The sequence below is a fragment of the Protomyctophum parallelum genome (genome assembly GCF_964188405.1).
Source record: "Protomyctophum parallelum genome assembly, chromosome: 20".
Lineage (NCBI taxonomy): Eukaryota > Metazoa > Chordata > Actinopteri > Myctophiformes > Myctophidae > Protomyctophum > Protomyctophum parallelum.
This window is the reverse complement of record NC_139718.1, coordinates 22,816,587-22,840,104: the sequence shown is the minus strand read 5'-3', so window position 1 is coordinate 22,840,104 and position 23,518 is coordinate 22,816,587. Positions and strand designations below refer to the sequence as shown.

General features: G+C 41.9%; 1 protein-coding gene across 1 annotated transcript; it reads right to left on the bottom strand.

Moving 5' to 3' along the window:
* Positions 1-1,485: 1,485 nt before the first annotated feature.
* lclat1 (lysocardiolipin acyltransferase 1) lies at positions 1,486-22,775 on the bottom strand. The gene is made up of 6 exons (XM_083792659.1): positions 22,447-22,775; positions 10,219-10,388; positions 9,417-9,615; positions 7,224-7,370; positions 5,811-5,927; positions 1,486-4,664 (listed from the first exon to the last, which is right to left on the bottom strand). The coding sequence occupies exons 2-6, from the start codon at positions 10,384-10,386 to the stop codon at positions 4,138-4,140; spliced, it is 1,158 nt and encodes a 385-aa protein (XP_083648785.1). The 5' UTR covers positions 10,387-10,388; positions 22,447-22,775; the 3' UTR covers positions 1,486-4,137.
* Positions 22,776-23,518: the final 743 nt, after the last annotated feature.

The window sequence follows — 23,518 nt, the reverse complement described above, 5'->3', positions numbered from 1 at the left end:
TATTTCTTTTCTGCTTCACTGCAGTCTGGAAATCCAGGACCTATTTTCAGCAGTAGACAAGACAGAATGACCGCAATGAATATCAATAGTATTTCAATAATATAGTCTGCATGAATGACTCTTTTGTTCATCATTGGGAAGAAAAGCAAGTATTGCAACTGTGACAGGACACCAACAGGACACACATTGCAGAAATGCACAGAAATCTATCATGGCTTACTGTTGAGAATAGATTACATTCACGTATTCTTACGTTTTTCAGAAATGTATTAATGGACAAAAAACCACAGTATTTCTTTGAACAGGTAGCACATGTAAGAGACGAACATAATCATATGACTAGACAAGCCAGTTCGGGTGTTTTGGTGGCACCTAAACCAAGAACAAATATTCTTAAATCTTCTATTATCTATAGAGCAGTAATAGGTTGGAATGCACTACCAAAGTGTATAACCAATACAAATACAAAATTCATCTTTAAAATCAAGTTAAAAGAACACCTTATGTAAATCATACTGCAGTAACCCTGGGAAAAGAACAATTCAAATGTATAATGTGTTGAAAGTGATTTATTTTTATTTTTATTGCTATGTTTCTTTGTTTTTTATTTCTCCTATGTTCTTTTTTTTTTTCTTTCTTTCTTTTTCTTATTTTATATTTTATTGTACTGTTTTATGTTGAGTTAGTGTTTGTAAACAATTGTAAGTATTGCCTATGTTAAATGTTTGTCTGTGTCGGACCCCAGGAAGACTAGCTTTTGTCAAGGCAAAAGCTATTGGGGATCCTTATAAACAATAAACAATAAGACAGAAGAGAAAGATTTTGTAGCATTTGCCATATCACGATGGATAATTTACAGCAAAGACTGAACTCGAGTGAGATGGCAGTTGTTACAAGAGCCCTCTCTTCAGTCACAGCTACAATAAGATGGCAAATGTTACAAAAGCTATCTTTCTCTTGTCACAGTTGCAATACTTCCTCTCAATGAGGGACAAAAGACTCATTCATATTATTGAAATATTCATTGCGGTCATTCTAGAAATATTGCTGAAAATGGTGTCCTCCGAGTCCGACATGGATCATGGCTTATTACTCACTGAAAATTCCTAATCCACCAACTAATATTTCTGTGCCAGTCATATGGGTATTTATAGCTGATGCTGGTCACCACTGTGGATTGTGTGGAATCAACCATTCTTGAAGATGCACCACACCACAGTGTAGCAGACAACCTAACATAGTTGAACAAGAAAGGAAGGAAAAACTGTCTCAATTTCTCTTTCATTGTCTTTTTTTTGTGTTGAGCATGAATGTTCTTGCAAATATATTCTAATAGCATACTGTATGATTACAAGACATAGGCATAGCCAGTTCTAACAAAGCATACAACTCAACCTCTGGTGCCAATGACTCCCTGAGGGATCAGATCTATTCACCGGATCACAAAACGAAGCACAGGTTGAAAAAGAGCGCCAGGTTAGTGATGTATCCATGATGCGTGTTGTACAGAATTATGGAATCAACATTCCACCCACTCAAAATTTGTCATGGTGAATTTCAAGTTCTAGTCAGATATGGGGGATGCTTAAAAAAAGACATGAAAAGAACTGGCAACATAATTGGCCGATGATTCATAGTCCCTGGGAAGCTATTTTTAAAGTGCTGCTATCAACCTCAAGTTTATCCAAGCTTGCCCTTCTACTTTCCTGCATCACTATCCACTCCAAAAAACGAGAAAAAAAAAACTATAGCATAGAGAAATGAATGTCTCTTTCCAACACTCACATAGACATAAAATAATGACGTAATTCTGTCAGGATAGAAAATAGCATGCTTTCCATTGACATCACTCCACATCCCGTTGCTAGGCAACGGGAGAGTCAACAGTTGTTGCTACGGCAACCCGACTTCACCTTCAAATCTCCCGACCTCTGCGTCTCTGCTGTGTACTGGAAAGGGTGTATGTGTGAGCCAAATGGAGAGCGAGCACACAATGGCTTGATGTTGTGCAACATGAGTATTCAGGGTCATGTTGACTCATTCACTGGTGTTACTATACTATATACCCACTCTATCTTAAGGGAAATAGTAGAGCCCAGCAAAACCTGCAATAATTTCTCCCTCACTCACTGGACTGTTTGACAAAGAGTTACAATTCAAGTGAATGGCAGTCGACAAACATTTCAAACCCGTGCAAATGATGAACATGTCAGGGGCAATTGAATGAGTTGTGATGGCATATTTATTTCAATATATTTACTTCTTTAAAAGACGGATAACAATGAGCGGTGTTTTTACCTGAGGACGGACTGCAAAGAAGTCCAGCATCAGCAACTGATTGGCAACAAAAGTGGCAAAAAGAGCATGTATATATGTATGTACCCATAAAGAGCTCAAGGTTCTATTAAGGAAAGAGAGAACAGTGGTATATTTGGTAAACTATTGACATGCTGATGAGAGATTTGTTAACAGCTCATCACAGTGACTTAAACCAGTCCCGTTACACTTTAACCATAGGGCCTTCAGGTTCACATAAACAAAGACACCTCAGTCAGATTTTCATTATGTGGCTGCCTGGGAAGATGGTTTTAAGACTCTTTCCTTCTACAAAACAATATTACCTGACCTGCAGCAATTGAGGTGGGTCAGTTAAATTAGACATTGCACTGTGTCATAAAAAAATTGCAGATTGTCCAAAAGACATCTTTCATAACTCACTGAATATAGCCAAGTTTGAGGTGGTACTAGAGCAATGGCTAAGAAAGGACGGTGTCTGAAAGTGTGTCTCAAGCGCTGCTCCAATTCAATGCTTTTTCTATCCTCTTTTTTGGCACAATTGGAGTAGCTTTCTCAGCTGTCATTTGCTAATTGAGTTTAGCAGGCGCATCGATGCCAGTTCCCTAGACAGAGATGGACACAGAGAGAGGTGGGCATTACGGGGCTTTTTGGATTAGGTTGAGTTCAGGGACAGTTTTCCACTCCAAGTCTGGTCCTCAGTGCCACCCTGTACACAGAGGGTTATGTTGTCCCAACAGGACATTCTTCCAGCCCAGTACCACCCACCTTCTGCCTCTACAAGGCATCTCTCTGTTCCTGAAAAGGGCAGAAAAGCTCAGCTGCTTCTAAGGATACCTAGACATTAGATCTCAGTCTTATCTTTGATCATCAGGCTTGTCCTCATCTGGCCTGATTAGCTTTGACCATCGTTCATCTGCCCTGTTCTGGTCATATTACATTCCGTTTGGTTAAAATCTTTTGTTTTTTTCACACCTGGTTCTCTCACCTTTGGCTTTTATGTGCAAAAGCAACTTGAGCGAGCATGCATAAAAAACAGCTTTTCTGTTGCAGAGCTAAATAACATGAAAACATCATATAACTAATGTAAGGACAAAACGTAAATTATACTGCTAAAGGGTGTTACAAATGAATGTCTTCTTTTGGACTAGGAACTCTTCTAAGATGACATTTACTTAGCTAAAATTGCTAATGGCAACAGTGATTCATTTGGCTAGACTAGCCAAAGTTGGCTAAATAAATACACTATTAGAATATTGGATATAAATATTCAAGTGATCATATTATGGTATGTGCTCTGCACTATGGCTGCATGTTCACTCCCTTCAAACACATGATACAAAACAAAGGAAATAACATAAAACAAATAAAAAAAACATAAGCAAGCTAATGTGTACCATAACTAAAAACTGTAGCTAAAAACGAAGTGTAGTTTTTGTGAGACATTCGTGGACACTTAAGTTCTGGGCAAACAACCACAGAAAAAACTACTGTCTGCATAAACAGATAAACAGCATTACTTGACTACTAACAGCAAGGGATATATAGTGACTGTGCACAATAGAGGGACCTAACAACGGTAACCACTGATGAATCACTTCAACTCTGCACAGCTTTTATGCAGATAATAGAACATAGCTTCTTAGCCCCCTACCACAGTACGGTAAGATGACCTCACCGATGCATAATGCACTGTTTCTTCCCTAAAGGCAGAGGATGATATGGCCCCAAAAGAGGAACCTCCAGTCCTCTGGGCTTAGCCCAGCCAAGAAAACTCTGTCCTCAGCATCCCTGCTGGGTGCACATGGACACTTCCAGGCTGTCCCCTTGTTCTTCCTTTCTTCATTGCACCTTCACATCCAACACTTTATTGTTCTTGTCCACACTGGCATGCACAGATTTCCAATACTGGTGGCAGGCCATCTCCATAATCTCCAGCCCTCCAAAAAGCTTCAGTTGGCCAAAGTACACAATGACCATCACCAGGAAATAGAGTCTGACTGCGGACCACAGCCACAGGCCGACAAAGCACAGCGCAATGAAGCTGCTCCAGTAGAGCAGCGAGGCAGCTTTGATCAGAGCCACGCGCAGCTCTGTTTTGCACGGTGGCACGCGGGCTGCGCCCTCCCTATCGAAGGCCCTGGGCTGCCCAGAGTAGAAGTCCCGGAGTCGGACTTCCTTCTCGGCCCAGCGCTCCTGGCACCATTCCTGCATGTCAACGGGGGAGGCAGGCAGGGAGGCGGCGGGATAGCGGCGAACATGGAAGTGGATCTCACGGGGAAAATGCCCCAAGATGAGGTGACGTTCTGTCTGGGGAATGTTTTGGGGGTACGCTACTGTGATGTCATGGACGGCATCCAAGTTGTCTCCTGGGAAATGAATTGAAGTAGAGATTTCATTAGCAACGATGAATTCAGGACTAGAGGTGAAATAGTGAAGTAAGTAAGTATTATCTGCAATATGATGGCAGATACCGTATAAGAGTACAGGTAGTCATACAGTAACATTATCCCTTTTCCATAACCAAACTTGGTCATTGGACCAAACTGGTCATTGGAAATGTGTCATACACTATTCAAAATCCCAGCTCTTAGCTCCATTACACATGCATCTGATTGAACCGGGGACTTAGTGTTGCATGAATCATCCATTCCTTCTAAACCACCCTGAGCAACATCATCATCGCAGGCCTGCCTTACATAAACGTCTGGCATCCCGGCATTGCTGTGCATAATAGAAGCAGAGTGTGAGATCAAGCTGGTAGGATGACACCTGCCAGCTACCACTTCTATAAAGCTCAACTCTGCTCTGCTATAAATAGAGCAGGGAAGGGCAGGGCATATGGAGACAAAGACCACCTGCACTGTCTGTCAGTCAGCAACGGCAAGGGCCAGGGAACAGAGAACTAGCTAAGTCCGCTGACATCACTGATTCACAGCACCTGCTGGGAGAGTTAGTGCCATGCTCAGCACTCAAATGGGTGGGGGAATCAGGGGAAGCAGGGCCAGAGGTGGTATTAAAGACCTCTGGAGGGCTGCCAGAATTAGCTCATAGGGAAACATGAGAAGCCACCGGGTGTTGTAATGGCTGGCAGCAGGATGAAGTGGTGGTCTGGGACTGTGAGGAATAACAGGTATCATCCCCCGCAAATAAAGCCATGACCGAAACAACGAAGATCATCGCCATAGCGTGTTGTTTTCCACCACTGTGAACTACAAGCATTGCTGATACAAAATAAATCATGGTGTAAGCATGTAAGGGCATGTAAGGTGTTTTCTTTGACAGCGAAACAATAAAAACATATTATTTATTATTATTTATTAATTATTATGTCATATTGGGATGAGCACGATACATTTAATGACGTTTGAACAATGTTTTACCGACTACATGACTACCGGTAGTTTAAAACTAAGGATACACTCGGAAAACCACAAAAACGGAGTACATTTCGATCAATAAGGTCAAACCACATCAGAAAAAGGATTATCAATGTGTAAAACAAAGTTTCTGACCTTTCCGTAGTTTGTTCACAATGAATGTGAATCCAGTGGTGCGAGGATGCAGCACATACTCAAATTGAGGCAGGCCGTTCTTGGCAGCAAACTCATCGCTCTTTGCTCTGGTATTTTCTGCAAGAAATATAAACAGGAAGAAAATGGCAGCTACACATCCAATATAACAATCTGGGCAAAACAATTAATATTTCCCTATATAAAAAGGAATACAAAATCCATGAGAATCGATACAGTATCACAAAACATATCTAACACGACACTCAAGTGTATCGATATTTTCTCACACCCCTACCTTACAGTAGAAAGGTTTTATACTTATGAAATACACCTAGAATGTGATGTGCTCTTCATCTGAATTACAGTATCTGCAGGATATAAACACAAAACAGATGCACCAAAATATTCTTCAGGGCCTGATGTTGTAAGAACACTATATATAATAATTCAAGTCATATTATGCAACAAGCATTTTGTTCAGTCCTCCATCAATTGTGTAACCCTCACACCTCCCTTTACTTTATACCAATTTGTAAGGGGTCATGGAAATCCTTAGAGGGGCTCAAGTGCATCCTGGTCTAAACCCTACAGACGGAGGCATGTGCATGCATGTGTATGAGAAATGCCAGGAGAGACAGTGCCAGGAAGGAGAAAAGTGCAACTACCTTATAAGAAGTTATAGGATAACTGGTATTATGTTCCCCTGCCTGGCCAGTCTAAGCCCTGAGGTTTAAGAGGATTCTCTCTCTCACACACACACACACACACACACACACACAGTGTCAGACCCCACAGAGACATTGGCTAGAGATTAGATTATTTGTGATCTCAGAGAGCTTTAAATGTCGTATCCTTCTTGCTCAGATAGGAACATCCAAACATTCTTGTATAAAATGACGAGTGAGATTCTTTGAAGGACTGTCTATGCCTCATCACTTTGAAGTTGTGTTTGCAGGTGAAGATGAGCATCCCCTAGACCAAAGGTAAATATCCTGACTTTCACAGAACAGTGTATTTTTATTGCATAATTTAATGCAGGGGTTCCCAACCTTTCTATTATCACGGACCTCGCTGGTGCGAGCGTGACAAAATACTAGGCTACAGCTTGTTGTTTTACGCTGCTGCTGCTCGCTGAACACACGTGAACGGTAAAGATACCAAGGATTCGACAGTGACGTCACCGTTACGCTACACAACACAGAAGTAACACGGACTCGAAGCAGTTTATAAATCAGTCAGTGACGCGTACCAAATGATGATTTGGTCCTTGAGGTCCTTGTGTGTACTGAACTAATCTTGCAAACCGTGGGAGTAAAAGTTAGCACCAATTTCGTATGAACACTGCAAGTATTGCCCAAAAAGTATATATATTTTTAATATTTAACATATGTAACATCATAGGTGTGTCATTACCGGTGAGGTCAGTGCCCTCTGGGAAGAGCAGTAACTGTAGCGGCTCCCTGATGTCACAGAAGTAATCCAACATGTTCTCCATGTGACTCTTGTCCTCCTCCCAGCGACGGTGAATGAATACAAAGCAAGCCACCTGCATCGCCCAGCCTGGAACATATACGCAACACAATAAGACTTTACATTTATACACCTGTCTGTAGTGAAGGAGCATGGTCTTATTTCATAAGCCACTTTCAGAATGCACTCGTCGACAATAGAAGCGTCATCAACACGCCCACTTGAATGTAAATTCACCAGACTATCACTGGGTGCATTCAGACAGAGCAGTTTGAGCGAAATCGGATATTACCTTAACACTTTCCCCGCCATAAAACGTAGCCTACGTTAATTGTCGGCAAGCGACAAGCGCCAAAATACGTAGGCTACATTAATTCAGTTGTATAAAATGTTTTGATCCGATCTAGTGGAAAGGCTAGTGGAACTTGAGCTTCGGATGGCGATATGTTGTTAGCCATAAGACTGGACTGCACCACCTAGATTGCGCATGCACGCACGCTTAGACTCCAAATCTAAGGTTCATGGCAAGGACCCTGAAATTTACACTTATTAGCCCACAGACCCCCATTTGAAAAGATAAGATCATTTCAAGGACCCCCAGTTTGACATTATGAAATTATGGATCTTCAAAATAAGGGTTGAACGGGCAGATATCCTGGCATATTATAGTAATCATTCTTTAATGAATCCTGGTGGGGATTGTATTTAAATCAAGGATCGTACCGGCAAAAAATCTGTTGCATATCCGATCTTACCGATCCATAATGTTGCGTTCATAAATACAGTCCCTCCGTTTGAACTCTGGAAAACCTCCATAATACAGTGCATGTCTGAAAGTGGACGTAGTCTGACGTGAACAAAAAAGTAAGTGGTGTGGGCTTGCATTTTGCAGTGTATCAGGGCATTTGCAGTTTGGGATGACCTGTATGATAAAATTAAGTTAACCACATCTTTACCAGACATTTTGTCTTGTACTTTATCCAATTTGAACCTGTTTTAGGGCAACTTTGGGCATGCCATAGATGACAATGTTCATACTCTGTCCTTTCACTCTGGGGCTATCACCTCGTTCACTGACTGGTCTAGAAGTTGGGTGGGCGGTCCCCTTGGTTTTGCAGGCATGGGAGGGAGGCGGGGTCAATGCTTAATGACATCACCACGAGTATGATAACCTCATAAGTATATAGGCCCTATATACTTATAAGGCTTAAGTGATCGTGCCTAACCCAACCACTTTTTCCCATGGATGCTGTCATTCTCTGCCACTTCTTAATTAAAAAAATTAAATATAGATTTTTTTTAATGTTGAGATATCTTGGATTGGTGTTTGTTTTTATCTCTAGTCTACCAACCTAGTGGTCAGTCACCATTATAGCATTTCACTCCAGCCAGGGAAGATTTTAAACTCTAGATTTTATGCTCTATTTTGAGCTGCAAAGCTGACTCTACAGTGCAATTATGCCATAAAAGAGAAAAGTACATATTACAGTAGATGTGTGTGTAATGTGCGCATATATATACACATACACACACACACACACACACACACACACACACACGTAATGTTAGCCATTTGAAACATTGCCTATGCTGCCGTTTCCATCCAAATACAGGATGAAGGGAGAGGCCCATAAAGGTGAGACACAGAAATGTTTAAAATTAAGAACATCCCTGCTTTTCCAGATACAATGAAATACATGTTGCAGTAGATGAAACAGGTGCTCTACTTTCTTGTGAAATATGCTGGTTGACACTAACACCTGACCTGAGGGCAAGTAGAACATGACCTGTACTTTCCCCGACGGGCAAATGCCTCTGAGACCTTAGTGTCAACCCTATGCATGTATTATGAATATTATCTCTTGTTTGATTGATTGAAGTATTTATTTATTAACATAATTACAGTACATTTCAAGCACAGTTCAATACAAAAACAAATAAATAAATCAATAGAACATTAATACCTGCATTTCAAAGCTGTATTCTAACAGATCCAAACTGAAGGATCAGTCTCATGTGCAGTGACTGCAGTCCAAAAAAAAGTGTTTTATCGATAAGATGTTCAGAGGCGTTATTTTGCCTTCAGGTAAGCATACATTTGAATGTACATGCATCCAGAATATACTGTGCACCCACCAAAGCCAGGCACAGCCTTGAGTGCGGCCTTGAGGCAGATCTTCTCCAGGCGCAGATAGCTGTACCTGAGTAGACAGCACCACAAGAACATCCAGTCTAAACGCGTACGATGGTTCATGATGATCACACTGCGCTCCCCTGGAATGAAGCCATCACCTGTGATAACCACTTTAACACCAAACACCAGCTCCAGCAAAGCCTGGGCAAAGAGGTAGGATGGGGAGGAATGAAATGGACAATGGATATGGAGTAGGTGTGTGTGTGTGTGTGGGGGGGGGGGCAGTTTCAGATTCAGGGAAGAGAAAGAGTGAGATAAGGGGGAGACAAAAGAATCAATGTCATGAATTCATTTGGTCATTGTATACAAGATTTGCATGTCTGTGCCCAACGGGGGGGGGGGGGGGGGGGGTTCAGATTGGTAAATGGTAAATGGTGCATTTATATAGCACCTTTATCCAAGACGCTTTACATAGTGCATTACATTCACCCATTCACAGATTCAGGGAAGACAAAGAGTGAGATAAAGGAGAGACAAAATAACCAAGTCATGAATTAAATTGGTCATTGTATACAAGATTTGCATGTCTGTGCCCAACGGGAATTTATAAGAAGAAATAAGACTCTGCCAACTAAACAAGCAAGGCACAAACAAAATACTAGCAGGAGATAACGTGAAGCATCACATTATGATAGGATCAAACTACGGAGGCCAGAAGTGCAATTCAATGTGTATAAACTAAAGTATGCTACCTACTAGTACGTAGCATCTAGCTTGATCACACAGCCGTTGTACTGTACCTACCACAGGAAGTGTCAGCCAGGTAGCAACAATGCGGTCAGTGATCCATCGGTACCAGGCTGGAGCAAGCAGCATGATGGGCAGAAATGGACCCAGCATGAAGATGCTGCCAAAGAAACTCCCCAAAAACAGGGTCATCACAAAGTACAGGCCCCGCACCGACACAGCCATATCTGTGGGAGGAAAAGCAGGGACAGGTCATTGATGGGACACAAGCTAAATGTTGGACATGGTGCATTGGTGCTGTAGCTGTACTGTATAATAGTTCTACAAAGGCATGATATAAAAGGCAATACAGCAGGGGCTGATGTAGAATTGGAAAGACCATGACAAGTGGAATTCATTCTTAATGTGGTCCCCTCTTTACTGTGAAGTGTAATGACCATGTTGACACATGACACATGGAATTATCAAAGGTCTCATCAATAGCAACGCATGCTGTTCTGTTGTACTTCCGAAAGACTTTCACACAAACAGTGGAAAATCCGAGGCAGACATTCCTAGTGCAAAATGTAAATAGGGGAACATTTCTAACTGCTGGCAATACATTATGGGTGCACAGTCAGTGAATCAACAGTTCAAGGAGAAAGTGGCTTAATTTGGATTTCCAAAAGGCCTAGCCCGTATTGTGTAGCGTTCTGTGACTCATGCTGTGACATTCTCACAAGAATCAAGACAAATAAAAAATATCACACCCATGTGAACTGAGTGGTGCTCTTCCCAATCACATTACGTTTGTTAATCACGTTTGTACCAGCAGATACATATACATACACACAAGCAGAAATGCCACAAAAGACCTTACATCCCAGGGGTACGCCATCATAGTTTGTAAACCTACAGACACTCGAATCAATTTATGAGCAGTTCCAATTCCAAATTATGAGCTATTCAGCTTTTATTGCTAACCAAGTAAAGTCAAATTCAAGTTAAGACTAGAAAAAGTGCCCTTCCGGGCACAGGTCTCCACCAGGTTATCCACAGATCCGTGCAGTTAGAGGTAAAAACACTTTTTGGCCAGTTATAGCGCCACCTTGAGGCTGAGTTGAAATTGTTCATGTGGCATTTCGTCCTCGGCCTAGTGGGAATGTGGGTGCACAATTTCACGGAAATCACACGATGTGTTCATGATTTGCAGCATTTTGTTTGAAACTGAGCACTCCTGTGAACTTTGGAAGCCAATCTTAACCAATCAGGATGGAGTCTGATAAATCAGAGAAGGGACTTGTGTAGACATCTAGGGAGCTAGAGCTATAGCCCACCCTCATCTCTTCAAAGAGTCACTGGAGAGCACCTTCCTGGCCAATACAAAACGTCTGGCATGTTTCAACAAGCTGAGAAAGCTAAGAAACATGCTAAATCAATTCATGAACAAATACAAAGAATATTATGTCTTTTCAAAGTGACATTGTACAGTAAATGTCAATGACTAAGACACACCAGTCTGGGTCTAGGGCAGGCACATCATCCTTTTAGGTAAACATGTCCCACGAATTGTATATAAATTGCAATTTGTATTAAGACAAGGGTTTAATCTGATTAGAACCCAGTGCAGCAGTACTCATCCAGCAGGTGTTTTTGTCCCTTGTGTGAACTATGGTCAACACCTTTACACCTCCAAATACTGCAGTCATTGCACAAACCTTTAGTTCCGCCCACTTTAAGTCTGTAGACTCCTAAGCACCACCTCCAAGCACCATGACGCAGCAGGTTCACTCACTGTATCATGCATGCAACATGACTGAGGGTGCATTTAAATCTGTTGGTGTGTGTATGGCTGCACGTGTTGTGTAATACAGGTGTAAGGGTTGTGGGTTTTAACAACGGAAAATGTGAGGCATGAGAGGTGAACAACAAGCTGGCTCAGCACAATTGTCACAATTATGCTCCAGTGCGCACACACCCCCCCCCCCCCCCGCCCCTGGGTGTCTGTTCAGTGTCCATTGAACAAGCCTTAGCAAAGGGGCGTGAACACACCTAGAGACTTAAATGTGAAACGTAAATGGAATTATGAACCCAACACAATACGAAGTTAACAACATGTTTTTCTTCCTTCCATCCAGGAGAGCAGGAAGGTCTGTCTACTGTACTGTACTTAGTTAAGACTGCTGTTGTTGCCTACTTTTGTTTTTCCATACCCTGGGCCAGTAACATTTGTGAATTTGATTTAGTCTCACCATCTGAGTTGATTAAACATTTATTCAATCACCATAGTAATCATCACAAAAGCACTTCCCTAAACAATGTCTACATGCAATGCACAGCACGCTGCTCCTAAATCCAAGCTGAATTCTCTGGCAATCATCCTGCATTCTTTCCTTTAAGTGCCAAGAGCAGACATCCCTAAATAAATAGGTGACCCGGGCTAGGCTAAACATTCAGCTAAAGCGGTATGTGTGCTTCTGTCTGTGTGCGTGCGTGCGTGCGTAAGATGCAAAATACATTTTAGTGTGTATAGAGGGAAAACACTCGCCCACCACCACAGAAAGGGTTTCCAGGAGTGGTACTTTCAGCCCATTCCAGGAACTCCAATTAAACACAAATGGCAGTGTTCAGGTAGTAAGCCATCAATTATGGAATGAGTCTTTCTCGCTGCGCTAATAAGTCCTATGGGTGGTGCCCGTTCAGCAGCGACTTGTGGGGGGGGGGAACTGGGAGAGATTCTGCTGTCCCGGTGACAATGCCTCTTCCTCGCAGTCAGGTGAAAAGAGGGGTCTGATTCCCTGATGGGGAATTGCACAAGCAATATCAGTAGGCATGTGGTTGTCTACACCAGCGGTTCTCAACCTTTTATGCATCACTCGAAAATCTTAAAGGAGATGGGTCAGATGGGTGGGCTGTGTGGATTTCTCATGTGTCAATTATCTATTGTAATCCTGGGCGCTACACTTCCTCTGCAAACCTGGGAGGGCAGCGGACTGACCTCATGCTTCCTTCTATGCATGAGGAGTCCAAGCTGCTTCTTTTCACCTGACAAGGGGGAGTTTCACCCAGCCGGAAGTAGCGCGTGGAAGGAACACATTATTCCGACCAGTTCCTTTCCCCTCCATCAGGCGCCTCGGCTGGCCAGGGGGAGGTAGTTTAGAGACCAGGATTACTGCATGTTTTTGTGAGGGTACCTACCCTAGAGGACACGGGAAGAACATGCATACCCACCTCGGGTATGGGCAATGATGACACGGAGGAGAGAACACACCCACAGCATCCCCAGCGGGAATCGAACCCAGGACCTTCTAGCTGTGAGCCTCACAGCTAGAAGTCAATATCTGACACCAATATCGGTAGAGGGCGCAAATTCACAGGTTCATGTACTTTTTATTTGCATTGTAATCCCCATAGGGGGATTTTACATCGCCTCATTCATATAAGAACTGTATTTGTAAAATTAACATGACATCTTGGCCGTTTCAATCACATGGATATGAAGAATCAACGGACAGAGAAAACGCTATTGTTACTGCTGCTGAATTAGAATCATTTTAGCTAGAAACAGACTGTATCATATGAGTGACTGACGGTCGCAAACGATATAGACACCCCTCCCTGACAATAACACAGAGACAGCTCGTTTATTTTTGGACCATAATGCTTATATGAAACCATTTTAACACATTGTATGCTACAATGTGAAATTGGGGTTAGGGTTGGTGGTGCTATGGCGATTAACATTGGACTTTAGAAAATGTTTAGGGGCCCACAGCGAGGGGCCTCTTATAGTGAGAATCACACCGCATAAATCAAAAGAAAGCCACACTTGTCCACTTCAATTTAAAAAAAAAAATATGATTCTACCATCTTCCATTCTGGAGATATTGACCTTTTTCTAAAACCTGCTTTTCGCTGCACGCTGCTCTTTTGAAAAAACAGCAGAGATATGGAAGGTTGAAGTTGACAGACATTGACAGACAGATATAAAAATGAACACAAATAATATCATATACATACTACACACTGAATGAAAGCCCTGAATGTCTACTTTTAGGAGGAAAACAAATACACATGGTCCCATGTATAGTTTGTCAGTAATTGGCTGTTGAATGCAGCTTGCGCCCACCAGAGAGGATTTCAGAAAATGCATGGACCTGAAGAACCATTATTCACAAAATAAGGCCTATAGCGACATGTACATATGATATACCGTATGAAACAGAAGACACTCTGCTTTCATAAGAAAAATACTTCTACTGTAATAATAATACAAATCACACCCATGTGAAGTGAGCAGTGCAATGACAACATTGCACTGCTCACTTCACATGGGTGTGATTTGTATTATTATTACAGTAGAAGTATTTTTCTTATGAAAGCAGAGTGTCTTCTGTTTCATACGGTATATCATATGTACATGTCGCTATAGGCCTTATTTTGTGAATAATGGTTCTTCAGGTCCATGCATTTTCTGAAATCCTCAGAGTATTTTAGACAAGACAAGGAACTGACAACTAAATATTCACAAAATAAGGCATATAGCGACATGTACATACTATATACCGTATGAAACAGAAGACTCTCTGCTTTCATAAGAAAAATACTTCTACTGTAATAATAATACAAATCACACCCATGTGAAGTGAGCAGTGCAATGTTGTGCAACATTGCACTGCTCACTTCACATGGGTGTGATTTGTATTATTATTACAGTAGAAGTATTTTTCTTATGAAAGCAGAGTGTCTTCTGTTTCATACGGTATATCATATGTACATGTCGCTATAGGCCTTATTTTGTGAATAATGGTTCTTCAGGTCCATGCATTTTCTGAAATCCTCTCTGAAAAATAGTATTTTAGACAAGGCATATAGCGACATGTACATACTATAGACATATCTGAAATTGTCTCAGTAACAGGGGGGGGCAACACATGTCTTGATCAGTGTACCAGGCAGTTTCAGAACGATAGTGTATTGTGTAACGGTGAGACACGTTAGTCGTTGTTGACAGACATGTCTGGACATGTTCTGGGGCAAAGAACCTCAGGAGAGATAAGCGGTGGAAAGGAGGAGAGAGAGAGACTCTAATCAATGTGTATTCGTTATACTGTACATTACAAACGGGTCGATTACGTCGCAGACGCCTTCATTGCGGTCTTATCACTGCAATTATAATGAATAAAAAGTCGGTTACAACCACACTACGGAGTACGGATAGTGTTGCCTGGCGAAGGCTCTATGGCTAATGGTGATCCACGGTGTCGAGTCGAGAATCGCTATACGGGCTTATTTGCCCAAACATGGGTGGTCAAGACATATAAAGCGGCCAGTTGATCATCTCTCTCATAATACGTCATTCGTTTCGCGTATCATTATGACATGGCGACCGTTGCAGATTATTCTTATATACGGGCAGAGGGCTCTCTTTTTTCGAGAATGAGAGGACGAGGTGGAAAGCGATCGCAACGCGGGCCTGGGGGGGGTTCCACGGCGGTGATCTCTCCTAGTAACGTCGGGCAGAGGGCTATTTTTCCGAGTGAATGAGAGGACGAAGCGGCGGTTGCAGTTGGAGGCGTTATGTCCTTTTTCCGAGAATGAGAGAGATGCAAAGCGATCACAACGCGGGCCTGGGGGGGGTTCCACGGCGGTGATCTCTCCTAGTAACGTCGGGCAGAGGGCTATTTTTCCGAGTGAATGAGAGGACGAAGCGGCGGTTGCAGTTGGAGGCGTTATGTCCTTTTTCCGAGAATGAGAGAGATGCAAAGCGATCACAACGCGGGCCTGGGGGGGGTTCCACGGCGGTGATCTCTCCTAGTAACGTCGGGCAGAGGGCTATTTCTTTCCGAGAATGAGAGGACGAAGCAGCGGTGAAAGGCAGTTCGAGGCACAGCCACAGTGGGTAAGTGAGTGGGGGGGGGACTGAAACTGAAATGCGACGATCCGAAACGAAGAGGGGGGGGCCTACATTGCTGCCTCGGAAAAACCATGTAGAAACAGGAGGGGAGGGGAATCAAGTGTATTCACACACACACTAGCATGGGTACCTCCATTTTAGATCCCCTTGACATCTGCGTTGGTCTATGCCGTGCATGCCGGCGAGGCCGCCTCCAGTACGTCGTAATGGATACGGCATGCCGCATAGACCAGACCTCTTTTCAGGAGGGGGGGCTTTTAACTCCCGGATCACATAAACGGACCTTCCTAGAGACATCGGTGTTACTTTCTATGTTGTCCGGGCGCGTATAAATATGAAGCACATTAATCATAAAAAAAACCAATAAAACGCTTTAGAGCGTTATGCGCAGACGGCGTTCGATATTAATAAAACGCTTTAGAGCGTTTTGCGCAATCGATGAGTTAATATGACCCCATGATATTCTCCATAGAGAAATGACTTCCGTGAACCAAGCAGAACCAGGGGATGAGTGAGTGACGTCAGGACTTCGGCGCTCTATACACCCTCAGCACTCAAGCTGTCTCTCTCACTCACATCAATGTACCATAAACCTGTCCTCAAAACCTCTCGGTTCTGCCTGGTTCACCTCGGTGGCTGGAGCAACATGCACACACGGCCATTGACCATTAGCATATGCACAAAATAACGACCATTTTCCCACATTCCTAAAATGTAAGCTATTTATTAGTGTTTTTATTTCAACACTGGAGATTGCCGTCGCCATGGTTACAGCCCCACAAGCTATGGGATGACTGTTGCCAAGCCATAGCCACACAGAGATTGCTAACCTCAGTAACCTGCAAACTTATAATGAAATGTAATTTACGTCCCGACGGTCCCGTCAAAAAGTACATTATTACTTCTGCAAGCAGAGCGCGCAAGTAATGTTTTCGCCCGGTCTCTTCCGCCGTGACAGCTGTCCCGCCATTCGATGTTTATGCAGAAAAACATCAAATCTGTGCCTGTTTTGCTGGGACCAAATGACCACAAATGACCATATTTCTTACGTCATCATTTAGAGCTAGTCATATGTATACTATATACATAATCAGTAAAAAATAAAATAGCAAATTGTGCCTGATCTGCTGGGACTGGATGTATGACTAGCTCTTAATGATGACGTAAGAAATATGGTCATTTGTGGTCATTTAGTCCCAGCAAACCAGGCACAGATTTGCTGTTTTCTTGCATAAACATCAAATGGTGGGACAGCTGTCACAGTTTTTGGCGCAAAGTAACCACAGTATACCGCTAATCAACTTACAACTACACACTTTATACAGTATAGAGTATATATGTATACGTATATAGTATATGCCTATATACTATATATATACTATATATATTTCTTACGTCATCATTAGAGCTAGTCATACGTATACTATATACATAATCAGTAAAAATAAAATAGCAAATTGTGCCTGATCTGCTGGGACCAGAGTACGTGGTGTGTATATGTATGACTAGCTCTTAATGATGACGTAAGAAATATGGTCATTTGTGGTCGTTTGGTCCCAGCAAACCAGGCACAGATTAGCTGTTTTCTTGCATAAACATCAAATGGCGGGACAGCTGTCACAGTTTTTGGCGCAAAGTAACCACAGTATACCGCTAATCAACTTACAACTACACACTCTATATAGTATATATGTATACGTATATAGTATATGCCTATATACTATATATATATACTATATATATTTCTTACGTCATCATTTACAGCTAGTCATACGTATACTATATACATAATCAGTAAAAAATAAAATAGCAAATTGTGCCTGATCTGCTGGGACCAGAGTACGTGGTGTGTATATGTATGACTAGCTCTTAATGATGACGTAAGAAATATGGTCATTTGTGGTCGTTTGGTCCCAGCAAACCAGGCACAGATTTGCTGTTTTCTTGCATAAACATCAAATGGCGGGACAGCTGTCACGGTTTTTGGCGCAAAGTAACCACAGTATACCGCTAATCAACGTACAACTACACACTCTATATAGTATATATGTATACGTATATAGTATATGCCTATATACTATATATATACTATATATAGTATATGCCTGCTTTGCTGGGACCAAACGACCACAAATGACCATATCTCTTACGTCATCATTTAGAACTAGTCATACGTATACTATTATACATAATCAGTAAAAAATAAAATAGCAAGTTGTGCCTGATCTGCTGGGACCAGAGTACGTGGTGTGTATATGTATGACTAGCTCTTCACCCAAACTTATATAGATAGAAACTTGAATCATACTTAATAATACTAGGTGTTTATATGCATAAAGTAGGTAGGTAGCAAATAGTTACATCTAAAAATGATAAATTTCAAACGTTCCTTCACAGAGATACTGAGATTTGACAGTTTACAGCGGTCGAAAGGACTTGCGCGCTCTGCTTGCGCACTAGTTGGCCATTTATGGCCTACTAGTGTGCAACAAGCAAGTATGCACTCGACAGAGTGCAGTTATAGTTTCAACTATGTTCACGTTGAGAAACAAGGCCACGGACAAAAAGTTGTGTGTGTGTGTATTAAACGACCTGCCCCACAGCTGCAGAGGAAAGCTTTTCTCTGTGAATCACAACGTGTGGACCTGAACTGTGTGTGTGTTGTATCTGCCGTAGATGTAAATACTTTGACTGTGCACCGCACATCCCTGGGTAATGCAACATTCACTGGGGGTCCACCTGCCTCAAAAAATAATAATCCATTCACGTGAACGGTGCTAATAGTTGCTAGTAAGTGCTAATACTGCTTTGTTTAGAGATGTTCAGCAATACAAATGCAATGACACAACTAGAGATGTGCCGATGAGACATTTTGGCCGATATCTGATATAATTAATTGCCGTTATGGCCGATAACCGATATTAACGATTTTGATATTATCTCATTCTGTATTAAATTATAATATTTTTTTTCCATTCTGAAAAATACATTTAACAGGGTATGTGCAGACTTAGGCATGTCAGATTTAACTTTAATACCTTATATGTAATATTGTGAGCTTGCAGATCTGTTCAAGCAATTACTTTGGACTTGTTTATCTGTAAAGACAGGTCAGATTGATTAATCGGACCGATGGCGATCATTAAAAAAAACAACTAGAATCGGCCGATACTGATGTGTTTGCCGATTAATCTCCCATCACTGCACATAACCCAAAGTCTGCAAATACTCAGTGTGCATAACAACTGACACTAGTAGTTACTGGTTGTATAAAAGGAAGAAACTGGACGTGACTTTACTAGATCAAATCAGTGGATACACAGAAGAGGACATCAACACTTTTGGGTTCCTTAGGCTGGAGTAGAAAACTAAATCTCTTAAGTGAGTTTTTGCCATTGCCGATTTGACTACAAGCTTTTTTTTTTTTTTTTTTTTTTGCGGCTTACGCCTTTTATTAGTTTTTGAAGGGACAGACAGTAGGCTGACAGGAAACGGGAGAGAGATGGGGGAAGACATGCAGTAAAGGCCGTGTCAGGCTCGGGAGTCGAACCCGCGGCACACTGCGACTGGATTACCAGTCGGGTGCCCAGACGGTTACGCCACCGCCTGGGCCGATTTGACTACAAGCTGTTTAAACTTCAGGACATAGAGGCCTTGTTCCAGGGCACACATAGTACCGTCTAAACTAATGATCGTACAACTTCCAGCACCAGTAAAAGTATAAATTTATTAATGTTAATGATAAAGATTTTATTTTAACTGGAAAACCATTAAATCAGCAAACTGTCTGTAATTTCCTTTACAAAGGATTAAATATACTGCCATGAGTCCTACTGTACATGACAAGGATAATTACTTTATGGTTCCAAATCCATCAGTCCTCATTTTAGCTTGCCACTTCATCATGTTAGAGACAATAATTTTTAATTCACATAAATAAATAAACTGTCATACAGCCAAATGTAGTAATGTACTCCTATACTGTCTGTTTGAATTGACCTCAACCGAATGCGAATAAGAGTGGAATATGTTGGACCTGTTCAATTTGCTAATGGCTATTTCCACTAGAGAGATTTGTGTTTGTGGCAGAACACAGAGGGCTTCTGCCTAGGTTTATTAATCAGCTCTGGGTAATCCCCATGAATAAGTGACATTAAGAAGTATCAGTATAAAAAGGCTTGTTGTAGCACTCAAATCACCGGATGACAAGCAGCACATACAGTATTATTATTTTCATAAGGAGGCTCCCCCCCGTGATTATCAGATGAAATTGGTATCCCATCCTGAAAATGTATTTTCTGTTTACTAAAAAGCTGGAGAGATGGCCCAGGCCGTAGCGTAACAGTCTGGGCACCGGACTGGTAATCCAGTCGCAGTGTGCCGCGGGTTCGACTCCCGGACCCGACACGGCCTTTACTGCATGTCATCCCCCCATCTCTCTCCCGTTTCCTGTCAGCCTACTGTCTGTCCCTTCAAAAATCAATAAAAGGCGTAAGCCGCAAAAAAATATCTAAAAAAAAAAAAAAAAAAGCTGGAGAGACAGGGACTCAGGAGAGTCAGGACCTCTGTCACTGAACTTTAACTAAAAAAATATCACTTAGTAACTAGTAAGTAGCCTCATAGTGGCCAGAAAAATCTGCGGACACAGTGTGATATTTAGTATGGCCAAGCCAGGCTACTTAGTAAGTTACCTTATTGCATTAATTGCACTCCTCAACAAATTGATATAAGAGGCTAGATACAGATGGGTGTCAAATTAAAGGACAACCCGAGTAAAACCGGTTGGAGAAACATAATTAATGTATCTGCATCTACATGTATAAAATTGCCCATATTACCATGATTTTGGATCAAGATGACAAGCGAAAAGATCTAATAAAGTGGCTAATGAACAGAGAGCACGAGGTTCAGTCACAGTCCTCGGGTGACTGATGTAATAAGACTGAGCCAGCGAGATCTGTCAACAACTACATAGAGGATCCTATAGTAGGGACTAGGGTAGCTCTGTTCCATAGCCTTCCTGCTTCGATTCTGCGAATTTCTGCCCTGCAGTAAGGCTATGCGACTTACCGGTTTAAATCTCAAATCGAAATCAGACCAGCCTCTCCTCTTTAGTGGAAATCTCACAAACGTTTGACCTACTCACCAATACAAACACGGGTTGTGTCAATAGAAAGCCTACTTTCCTTAGTGGAAGCACTCTGAGCACCCCACCACACGTATAAACGGTACTTTTTGGCCAGAAAGGGATTTTTTTCCACCGGAGGAAAAATATTCTCTATGAGGCAGTTCTCTGGGCAATATCAGTAGAGGGCCCAGCGGAGTAACTAAAAAGATTTTTTTCCCCCGGTGGAAGCAAAATCCCCTTTTGGCCAAAAAGTACAGTTTATACGTGTGGTGGGGGGCTCAGAGTGCGTTTACTAAGGAAAGTAGGCTTTCTATTGACACAACCCGTGTTTGTATTGGTGAGTAGGTCAAACGTTCGTGAGATTTCCACTAAAGAGGAGAGGCTGGTCTGATTTCGATTTGAGATTTAAACCGGTAAGTCGCATAGCCTTACTGCAGGGCAGAAATTCGCAGAATCGAAGCAGGAAGGCTATGGAACTAGGGATGCAGTGCATGAACCAACCAATTATATGGACAAGGACATATAATCGCCCCCCCTTTTTTCCATACTTACATGTTTTCCTCTGTTTTTACTTTTTAAAAACTGTATATGTACTTTTTTTCTGTTTTTAAATGTTCTGATGAACTGAAAATGGAGGAAGTCGTGATTTTTCTGGTTTTCTCCCCAGATACCCACCACCTTTTAATTTCACAGCATGCGGAACGCGTACATTTCAAACGAAGTAGCCTACAGGTCACTACCAAAACTCCTACTTGAGGATAGAACCAGAAAAAGTACACATAAGGTCCTCCATTTTCAATTAATCAGAAAATGTAATGACATACAAATATACACTTCTAGTTCTATCTATTCTATATGTATGTTATTCCTATGGTACAAACTATATTCATTCTGTCGGGATGGCCCAACACGTTATGTTATCTTTTCCTTTGTCAACTTTATGAGTTTGACAATCTGATCACAGGATTACATCGGTGTAGTTTGAAGGTGCAATGCGCCACATTTCTGGACGACTGCCACAAAAATACTATGTCGCTGAACAAAATAACGTTTTAAGGTGTAGAGGCGACTACCTTTAAATTAAATGGTTTTTATAGCGTTAGAAATCAGAAATCAACTCAACAAGATAATCCAATCAACGTTAGCTTGCGAAGCTAATGTCACTATAAACTGTCTCGCTAATTTTGGGTGAACTATCTGAACATGACTCCTCCAGCCAGCCAGACATAATGACAAACGACATACAACACACATCACCCACCTTAATTCGTCTTTGGGTTTTCTTCACAATCAGTTCCGAGAGGTGCAACGGCCAGACCACATCGTGTCAACAACTCGGTTGCGACATAATTTAAGTAGATAGCATGTTAGCATCACTTAGTTAGCATGTAGCTAACTATATTTGCAGTTATAAACACAACAATCCCATACTAATATGGGAACTATTCACAATTACTAGCGTCGCAAGTTAAAGCAAGGAATGTGTAAGCTACCCCTAACACAATTGCAAATTTGCAATGGCACATCTATTACTTTTGTTTTGACTGCAACAGGAAAATAGTCGCCATACCACTCCGACTCGACCTCTCAACTTCTAACTCTCACCCTTTACAGTCTGAGTCTATGCTCTCACCTCACCTGTCCTTTCACCCTTGTGTCAACAGGGGGTGCTGTTTATACCGTCATAATGTCAAATTTAGAACACTGGTAGTAGGTGAAACATCATTTGTCAGTAGTGTACTCTAAGGCCCTTACCACTGCCAGTGACAACATTTTTACGTTCAATGACTTATTTTTTATCAAAGTGATCCACACTGTAGGTTACCAATGTAGGTGTTGATATGTCAGAATTCTATTCCTTTACCATAACCTTTTAAAGCAATGAAAATCCTTGTATGTGTCATTTGTTTATTTTACCCACAGTCGGGCTATTCTCGTATTAAGAATTACATCAGTAGTCAGAGAGAGAGATAGTGTGTGTGTGTGTGTGTGTGTGTGTGTGTGTGCGTGCGTGCGTGCGTGCGTGTGTGCGTGTGTGTGTGTGTGTGTGTGTGTGCGTGTGTGCGTGCGTGCGTGCGTGCGTGCGTGCGTGTGTGTGTGTGTGATTGCATGTGTGTTCCGTGTGCATGTGTATGCACTGTGAGGTGAATGAGGTACAGATAGAGTAAAAGAGAGTGCACTTAGTCAAACTCAAGACTTTTCCATGACTTGCTCCCTATGGCATGCACTCTATCTGAGAGGCTGAGTGTACTGTATAGCTTTATCAGTATAAACTTCCAGAGGGTCAACGCATCACTTCAGAGTGAAGCGTTGCTTTGAAACAAGGTCTCTGG

Excerpts from the sequence above, each read along its gene's own strand:
- lclat1 (XM_083792659.1), bottom strand. The coding sequence starts at position 10,386 with ATGGCTGTGTCGGTGCGGGGCCTGTACTTTGTGATGACCCTGTTTTTG. Across the intron at positions 9,616-10,218 it reads CCTGGCTGACACTTCCTGTG|GCTTTGCTGGAGCTGGTGTT; the intron begins GTAGGTACAGTA and ends CTCTTTGCCCAG. Across the intron at positions 7,371-9,416 it reads CAAGGCTGTGCCTGGCTTTG|GCTGGGCGATGCAGGTGGCT; the intron begins GTGGGTGCACAG and ends TATATGTTCCAG.